Genomic DNA, 9,878 nt, shown 5'->3' with positions numbered 1-9,878 from the left:
TTAGCACTGAGGATAGGAGTTAGCACTGAGGATAGGAGTTAGCACTGAGGACAGGAGTTAGCACTGAGGATAGGAGTTAGCACTGAGGACAGGAGTTAGCACTGAGGACATGAGTTAGCACTGAGGACAGGAGTTAGCACTAAGGACAGGAGTTAGCACTGAGGATAGGAGTTAGCACTGAGGATAGGAGTTAGCACTGAGGATAGGAGTTACACTGAGGATAGGAGTTAGCACTGAGGATAGGAGTTAACACTGAGGATAGAAGTTAACACTGAGGATAGGAGTTAGCACTGAAGACATGAGTTAGCACTGAGGACAGGAGTTAACACTGAGGATAGGAGTTAGCACTGAGGATAGGAGTTAACACTGAGGATAGGAGTTAGCACTGAGGATAGGAGTTAGCACTGAGGATAGGAGTTAGCACTGAGGATAGGAGTTAGCACTGAATATAGGAGTTAACACTGAGGATAGGAATTAGCACTGAGGATAGGAGTTAACACTGAGGATAGGAGTTAACACTGAGGATAGGAGTTAGCACTGAGGACATGAGTTAGAACTGAGGATAGGAGTTAACACTGAGGATAGGAGTTAGCACTGAGGATAGGAGTTAACACTGAGGATAGGAGTTAGCACTGAGGATAGGAGTTAGCACTGAGGACAGGAGTTAGCACTGAGGACAGGAGTTAACACTGAGGATAGGAGTTAGCACTAAGGATAGGAGTCAACACTGAGGATAGGAGTTAGCACTGAGGATAGGAGTTAGCACTGAATATAGGAGTTAGCACTGAGGATAGGAGTTAGCACTGAATATAGGAGTTAACACTGAGGATAGGAATTAGCACTGAGGATAGGAGTTAACACTGAGGATAGGAGTTAACACTGAGGATAGGAGTTAGCACTGAGGACAGGAGTTAGCACTGAGGACAGGAGTTAGCACTGAGGATAGGAGTTAACACTGAGGATAGGAGTTAGCACTGAGTATAGGAGTTAGCACTGAATATAGGAGTTAGCACTGAGGATAGGAGTTAGCACTGAATATAGGAGTTAACACTGAGGATAGGAATTAGCACTGAGGATAGGAGTTAACACTGAGGATAGGAGTTAACACTGAGGATAGGAGTTAGCACTGAGGACAGGAGTTAGCACTGAGGACAGGAGTTAGCACTGAGGACAGGAGTTAGCACTGAGGATAGGAGTTAACACTGAGGATAGGAATTAACACTGAGGATAGGAGTTAGCACTGAGGATAGGAGTTAGCACTGAGGATAGGAATTAACACTGAGGATAGGAGTTAGCACTGAGGATAGGAGTTAGCACTGAGGATAGGAGTTAGCACTGAAGATAGGAGTTAACACTGAGGATAGAAATTAACACTGAGGATAGGAATTAGCACTGAGGATAGGAGTTAACACTGAGGATAGGAGTTAGCACTGAGGACATGTGTTAGAACTGAGGACAGGAGTTAACACTGAGGATAGGAGTTAGCACTGGGGATAGGAGTTAGCACTGAGGATAGGAGTTAGCACTGAGGATAGGAGTTAGCACTGAATATAGGAGTTAACACTGAGGATAGGAATTAGCACTGAGGATAGGAATTAGCACTGAGGATAGGAGTTAACACTGAGGATAGGAGTTAACACTGAGGATAGGAGTTAACACTGAGGATAGGAGTTAGCACTGAGGACATGAGTTAGCACTGAGGATAGGAGTTAACACTGAGGATAGGAGTTAGCACTGAGGATAGGAGTTAACACTGAGGATAGGAGTTAGCACTGAGGATAGGAGTTAGCACTGAGGACAGGAGTTAGCACTGAGGACAGGAGTTAACACTGAGGATAGGAGTTAGCACTAAGGATAGGAGTTAACACTGAGGATAGGAGTTAGCACTGAGGATAGGAGTTATCACTGAATATAGGAGTTAACACTGAGGATAGGAATTAGCACTGAGGATAGGAGTTAACACTGAGGATAGGAGTTAACACTGAGGATAGGAGTTAGCACTGAGGACATGAGTTAGCACTGAGGATAGGAGTTAACACTGAGGATAGGAGTTAGCACTGAGGATAGGAGTTAACACTGAGGATAGGAGTTAGCACTGAGGATAGGAGTTAGCACTGAGGACATGTGTTAGCACTGAGGACAGGAGTTAACACTGAGGATAGGAGTTAGCACTGAGGACAGGAGTTAGCACTGAGGACAGGAGTTAGCACTGAGGACAGGAGTTAGCACTGAGGATAGGAGTTAACACTGAGGATAGGAATTAACACTGAGGATAGGAGTTAGCACTGAGGATAGGAGTTAGCACTGAGGATAGGAGTTAGCACTGAGGATAGGAGTTAACACTGAGGATAGGAGTTAGCACTGAGGACAGGAGTTAACACTGAGGATAGGAGTTAGCACTGAGGATAGAAATTAACACTGAGGATAGGAATTAGCACTGAGGATAGGAGTTAACACTGAGGATAGGAGTTAACACTGAGGATAGGAGTTAGCACTGAGGACAGGAGTTAACACTGAGGATAGGAGTTAGCACTGAGGATAGGAGTTAACACTGAGGATAGAAATTAACACTGAGGATAGGAATTAGCACTGAGGATAGGAGTTAACACTGAGGATAGGAGTTAGCACTGAGGACATGTGTTAGCACTGAGGACAGGAGTTAACACTGAGGATAGGAGTTAGCACCGAGGACAGGAGTTAGCACTGAGGACAGGAGTTAGCACTGAGGACAGGAGTTAGCACTGAGGATAGGAGTTAACACTGAGGATAGGAGTTAACACTGAGGATAGGAATTAACACTGAGGATAGGAGTTAGCACTGAGGTTAGGAGTTAGCACTGAGGATAGGAGTTAGCACTGAATATAGGAGTTAACACTGAGGATAGGAATTAGCACTGAGGATAGGAGTTAACACTGAGGATAGGAGTTAACACTGAGGATAGGAGTTAGCACTGAGGACATGAGTTAGCACTGAGGACAGGAGTTAACACTGAGGATAGGAGTTAGCACTGAGGATAGGAGTTAGCACTGAGGATAGGAGTTAGCACTGAGGATAGGAGTTAACACTGAGGATAGGAGTTAGCACTGAGGATAGGAGTTAGCACTGAGGACAGGAGTTAGCACTGAGGACAGGAGTTAGCACTGAGGACAGGAGTTAACACTGAGGAAAGGAGTTAGCACTGAGGACAGGAATTAGCACTAAGGACAGGAGTTAGCACTGAGGACAGGAGTTAGCACTGAGGACAGGAGTTAGCACTGAGGATAGGAGTTAACACTGAGGATAGGAATTAACACTGAGGATAGGAGTTAGCACTGAGGATAGGAGTTAGCACTGAGGATAGGAGTTAACACTGAGGATAAGAGTTAGCACTGAGGATAGGAGTTAACACTGAGGATAGGAGTTAGCACTGAGGATAGGAGTTAGCACTGAGGACAGGAGTTAGCACTGAGGACAGGAGTTAGCACTGAGGACAGGAGTTAACACTGAGGATAGGAGTTAGCACTGAGGACAGGAGTTAGCACTAAGGACAGGAGTTAGCACTGAGGACAGGAGTTAGCACTGAGGATAGGAGTTAACACTGAGGATAGGAATTAACACTGAGGATAGGAGTTAGCACTGAGGATAGGAGTTAGCACTGAGGATAGGAGTTAACACTGAGGATAAGAGTTAGCACTGAGGATAGGAGTTAACACTGAGGATAGGAGTTAGCACTGAGGACAGGAGTTAGCACTGAGGACAGGAGTTAGCACTGAGGACAGGAGTTAACACTGAGGATAGGAGTTAGCACTGAGGACAGGAGTTAGCACTAAGGACAGGAGTTAGCACTGAGGACAGGAGTTAGCACTGAGGACAGGAGTTAGCACTGAGGACAGGAGTTAGCACTGAGGATAGGAGTTAACACTGAGGATAGGAATTAACACTGAGGATAGGAGATAGCACTGAGGATAGGAGTTAGCACTGAGGATAGGAGTTAGCACTGAGGATAGGAGTTAGCACTGAGGATAGGAGTTAGCACTGAGGACAGGAGTTAGCACTGAGGATAGGAGTTAGCACTGAGGATAGGAGTTAACACTGAGGATAAGAGTTAGCACTGAGGATAGGAGTTAACACTGAGGATAAGAGTTAGCACTGAGGACATGTGTTAGCACTGAGGACAGGAGTTAGCACTGAGGATAGGAGTTAACACTGAGGATAAGAGTTAGCACTGAGGACATGTGTTAGCACTGAGGATAGGAGTTAACACTGAGGATAGGAATTAACACTGAGGATAGGAGATAGCACTGAGGATAGGAGTTAGCACTGAGGATAGGAGTTAGCACTGAGGATAGGAGTTAGCACTGAGGATAGGAGTTAGCACTGAGGACAGGAGTTAGCACTGAGGATAGGAGTTAGCACTGAGGATAGGAGTTAACACTGAGGATAAGAGTTAGCACTGAGGATAGGAGTTAACACTGAGGATAAGAGTTAGCACTGAGGACATGTGTTAGCACTGAGGACAGGAGTTAACACTGAGGATAGGAGTTAGAATGAGGACAGGGGTTAGCACTGAGGACAGGAGCAGTGGGGAATAAATCAATTAGCAGCTGAGTAGTCAAAAAAAAGAGAAGTGAAGTCCATCCATTTTCTACCGCTTGTCCCTTTTGGGGTCGCGGTGGGTTGTTGGGGCCTATCTCAGCTGCATTCGGGCAGAAGGCGGGGTACACCCTAGACAAGTCGCCACCTCATCACAGGGCCAAATGATAGATAGACAGACAACATTCACACATTAGGGACCATTTAGTGTTGCCAATCAACCTATCCCCAGGTGCATGTCTTTGGAGGTGGGAGGGGCCTATCCCCAGGTGCATGTCTTTGGAGGTGGGAGGGGCCTATCCCCAGGTGCATGTCTTTGGAGGTGGGAGGGGCCTATCCCCAGGTGCATGTCTTTGGAGGTGGGAGGGGCCTATCTCCAGGTGCATGTCTTTGGAGGTGGGAGGGGCCTATCCCCAGGTGCATGTCTTTGGAGGTGGGAGGGGCCTATCTCCAGGTGCATGTCTTTGGAGGTGGGAGGGGCCTATCCCCGGGTGCATGTCCTTGGAGGTGGGAGGGGCCTATCCCCAGGTGCATGTCTTTGGAGGTGGGAGGAAGCGGAGTACCCAGAGAGAACCCTCACAGTCACGGGGAGAACATGCAAAGTCCAGGACTGAACCCAGGACTACTCAGGACTACTCAGGACTTTTGTGTGGTGAGGCAGATGCACTAACCCCTCTTTCACCGTGCTGCCTGAGAAGTGAAGTCGATGGTGAAAATGTGCTTTATTACAAGCGAGCGTCATTACACAGGACTGCAGTTCCTGGAGGAGGTCAGGTCAAGAAAATGTGTCTCTCCTAACTTGGTTCCACATTCACCCATTCACACACTGATGGTGGGAGCTGCCATGCAAGGCTCTAACCATGACCCATCAGGAGCAAGGGTGAAGTGTCTTGCTCAAGGACACAACGGATGTGACTAGGTTGGTAGAAGCTGCGGATAGAACCAGGAACCGACAGGTTGCTGGCACGGCCACTCTCCCAACCGCACCGCGCTGTCCCCATGGGTGCGTCTTACGTACCAGTGTGCTCTATAGTGGTAGAATACGACATTTATTGAACAATACATGTTATCACGTGATTAAAGGCAAATGTTCTGGGAACTATAATCCTTCTTCATGGCCCAGCACCCACTTGTCTCAGTGTAGGAGTCCATGCAGAGTGCAGAGGCTTCGTCCCAACAGTGAGCTCTTCAACCACAGGAACAATTGGTAGGCGCTGAGTCGCCAGAGGTTGAAGGACTCCGTCAAGGTGATCTGCAGACGTTTCCTCCGGGACTGAGTCTTACTCCTTTTGTGTCTGTCGGAAGAAAAGTGAGGGCTTCCGTGACTAAGTACAGTCACATCAACACAATGACAGGAAAATAAAATTCCTCATGAGGCAGAAAGAGAGAGAGCAGTAAATTGTACATGTACTTGCAGGGCAACTGCACTTTTGTACATGTACTTGAAGGGCAACTGCACTTGTGTACATGTACTTGCAGGGCAACTGCACTTTTGTACATGTACTTGAAGGGCAACTGCACTTGTGTACATGTACTTGCAGGGCAACTGCACTTTTGTACATGTACTTGCAGGGCAACTGCACTTTTGTACATGTACTTGCAGGGCAACTGCACTTTTGTACATGTACTTGCAGGGCAACTGCACTTTTGTACATGTACTTGCAGGGCAACTGCACTTTTGTACATGTACTTGAAGGGCAACTGCACTTGTGTACATGTACTTGCAGGGCAACTGCACTTTTGTACATGTACTTGAAGGGCAACTGCACTTGTGTACATGTACTTGCAGGGCAACTGCACTTTTGTACATGTACTTGCAGGGCAACTGCACTTTTGTACATGTACTTGCAGGGCAACTGCACTTTTGTACATGTACTTGCAGGGCAACTGCACTTTTGTACATGTACTTGCAGGGCAACTGCACTTTTGTACATGTACTTGCAGGGCAACTGCACTTTTGTACATGTACTTGCAGGGCAACTGCACTTTTGTACATGTACTTGCAGGGCAACTGCACTTGTGTACATGTACTTGCAGGGAAACTGCACTTTTGTACATGTACTTGCAGGGCAACTGCACTTTTGTACATGTACTTGTAGGGCAACTGCACTTTTGTACATGTACTTGAAGGGCAACTGCACTTTTGTGCATGTACTTGCGGGGCAACTGCACTTTTGTACATGTACTTGAAGGGCAACTGCACTTTTGTACATGTACTTGCAGGGCAACTGCACTTGTGTACATGTACTTGAAGGGCAACTGCACTTTTGTACATGTACTTGCAGGGCAACTGCACTTTTGTACATGTACTTGCAGGGTAACTGCACTTGTGTACATGTACTTGCAGGGCAACTGCACTTTTGTACATGTACTTGCAGGGCAACTGCACTTTTGTACATGTACTTGCAGGGCAACTGCACTTTTGTACATGTACTTGCAGGGCAACTGCACTTTTGTACATGTACTTGCAGGGCAACTGCACTTTTGTACATGTACTTGCAGGGCAACTGCACTTGTGTACATGTACTTGCAGGGCAACTGCACTTTTGTACATGTACTTGCAGGGCAACTGCACTTTTGTACATGTACTTGCAGGGCAACTGCACTTTTGTACATGTACTTGCAGGGCACCTGCACTTTTGTACATGTACTTGCAGGGCAACTGCACTTTTGTACATGTACTTGCAGGGCAACTGCACTTGTGTACATGTACTTGCAGGGCAACTGCACTTTTGTACATGTACTTGCAGGGCAACTGCACTTTTGTACATGCACTTGCAGGGCAACTGCACTTTTGTACATGTACTTGCAGGGCAACTGCACTTTTGTACATGTACTTGCAGGGCAACTGCACTTTTGTACATGCACTTGCAGGGCAACTGCACTTTTGTACATGTACTTGCAGGGCAACTGCACTTTTGTACATGTACTTGCAGGGCACCTGCACTTTTGTACATGTACTTGCAGGGCAACTGCACTTTTGTACATGTACTTGCAGGGCACCTGCACTTTTGTACATGTACTTGCAGGGCAACTGCACTTTTGTACATGTACTTGCAGGGCAACTGCACTTTTGTACATGTACTTGCAGGGCACCTGCACTTTTGTACATGTACTTGCAGGGCAACTGCACTTTTGTACATGTACTTGCAAGGCAACTGCACTTTTGTACATGTACTTGAAGGCCAGTTAGTGTTAGTGTCCGCCCTGAGATGGGTAGGTCGTGAGTTCAAACCCCGGCCGAGTCATACCAAAGACTACATAAATGGGAGCCATTACCTTCCTGCTTGGCACTCAGCATCAAGGCTTGGAATTGGGGGTTAATTCACCAAAAAATGATTCCCGGGTGCGGCCACCGCTGCTGCTCACTGCTCCCCTCACCTCCCAGAGTGTGATTAAGGGTGATGGGTCAAATGCAGAGAAACATTTTGCCACACCTAGTGTGTGTGTGACAATCATTGCTACTTTAACTGTAGGAGGCATAATATGAGTGTAAAAGGGGGAGGGAGGGTTTGGTGCACTAGCTTTAAGTGTCTTGTTGTTTTTTTATGTGGACTTTAAAAAAGGAAGTAAAATAAAAAGGCACACGGTAAGTCAAGATGTTTGGTACCTGGCCAGGGCTCGTATGCAGCAGCGTGACATGTTGATGAAAGAGGACGAGGATGCTCTGGTGTGTAAGGTGGTCTCTATCCCCCTCAGCAGGTCGTTGGTCTTCAACAGCAGCAACATCTGTCGAGGGAGTCGGTTCAGCAGGTGGCTGATCTGAGGCAGGTACAGGGCGGCGTTGGTCCGAATTTCAACATCCTGTAAAGAGAGACATTGAGTGGTGATGTTTTCCATGTTCCTTCTGGTGCATCACTGACTACTTGTCATAACGTGACTAAAAAACTCAAGATAAATGCCTCCCCTCTACCTCAAAGAACTGCTCACCCCCAAATCCAGCACACTACACCTCCGCTCCGGACAGGCTAATCTCCTCCAACCTCCGAGGACAAAGCTCTAAACTATGGGAGACCGAGCTTTCTGCTCCACCACCCCAGGCTGTGGGACGCTCTCCCTGACTACCTGAAGGCACCACAGACCGTCAATACTTTTTAAAAAAGCCTTTTTTTTTTTACATATGTGTGCTAGTTCTAGCTATTAGGCTGTTCTAGTTTAAATTGATTTTACTATTTATTTTAGTTGTTGGGGGCAGCTATTTGTGGTTCTTGCGTTGTTTTTAAATGCACTTTGAGGTTGTTTGTTCAATGTAAAGTGCTTTTACAAATACAATCTATTATTAATCATTACGGGAAAACCGTAGTTGTTGGCAGGTATGGCAAAGAGACGGATGGAGATTATAACACACATTGTACGTCGGGAAAAAAGAAGAAAAACTGAAAATATTTAGTTATATTTTTACAGAGGTAAAAAAGACAAGTCACATGGCTGTAGTAGCAGCTGAGCTCACAGGTTTCACAACATCAAATGTAGGACTTTTTGAGGATCATCAAAGCATCCATTTTCTACTGCTTATCCCTTTTGGATCATGAAGAATACAATTGAAGACCATACAGACAAAGTAGAAAGACATGAAGGAAAATAAGAGGCCCAGAATGAATTATAAGTACCGTATTTCCTTGAATTGCCGCAGGGCATATAGTATGCGCCTGCCTTGAATTACTGCCGGGTCAAACTCGCTTCCCAAAATAATTAGCATGCTTAGTATTACTGCCGAGTCAAACTCGTGACGTCACGAGTGACACTTGCCCTGTCATCATTTTCAAAATGGAGGAGGCTGATTTCAATACCGGTAATTTGAAATCGCATAAAGGGAAGAAGATTAAGAGCTATTCAATAAGATTTAAGGTCCAAGCTTAGATCACACTCAAATTTTTACTGCTTGCCTTTGGTAAGTGCCGGAGTAAGAAGAGGTTTTAAAATAATTAGCGCATGCTTACTTTTACCGCATGCCTTTGGTAAGCGCAGGAGGGAGAAGAGGTTTTAAAATAATTAGCGCCCTGGCGGCAATTCAAGGAAATACGATAAAAGCGATTATTCGCTGTTCTTTCATGTTGAAAAACAAAATGTTTAACCCAACTAAAAGCACCAGAAGCGTCTTTATTGTAAACTAAAAGTTGTTTGGAACTGTAAAGTCCATCTGTGAGTTTATTGAAGATGGCGGCGCCCGAACGGGCTGCAACATTGCGGAGCTGCTGCTAAAGATGGAACATTTGGCAGAAATACCGGACAATTCCACAAACTTTATGGCTGGCTCACATCGTGGTCACTCCGTGATCACGTACGACCGCCAGACACTTCTGGAT

General features: G+C 46.1%; 1 protein-coding gene across 3 annotated transcripts in view; it reads right to left on the bottom strand.

Moving 5' to 3' along the window:
* Nucleotides 1-4,974: 4,974 nt before the first annotated feature.
* Nucleotides 4,975-9,878, bottom strand: part of adck1 (aarF domain containing kinase 1) — a 43,640-nt gene continuing 38,736 nt past the window's right edge. For 2 of the 3 annotated variants that reach the window (XM_061886314.1, XM_061886316.1), the window contains 2 exons: nucleotides 8,183-8,376; nucleotides 5,603-5,867 (listed from right to left, as the gene is read on the bottom strand). In XM_061886314.1, coding sequence (XP_061742298.1) covers nucleotides 5,708-5,867; nucleotides 8,183-8,376 — 354 coding nt within the window. In that variant the 3' untranslated portion in view covers nucleotides 5,603-5,707. The other variant, XM_061886315.1, reaches the window with a different exon arrangement.

The sequence above is a fragment of the Nerophis ophidion genome, linkage group LG24, assembly GCF_033978795.1.
Source record: "Nerophis ophidion isolate RoL-2023_Sa linkage group LG24, RoL_Noph_v1.0, whole genome shotgun sequence".
NCBI lineage: Eukaryota > Metazoa > Chordata > Actinopteri > Syngnathiformes > Syngnathidae > Nerophis > Nerophis ophidion.
This window is presented reverse-complemented; position numbering and strand designations above follow the sequence as displayed.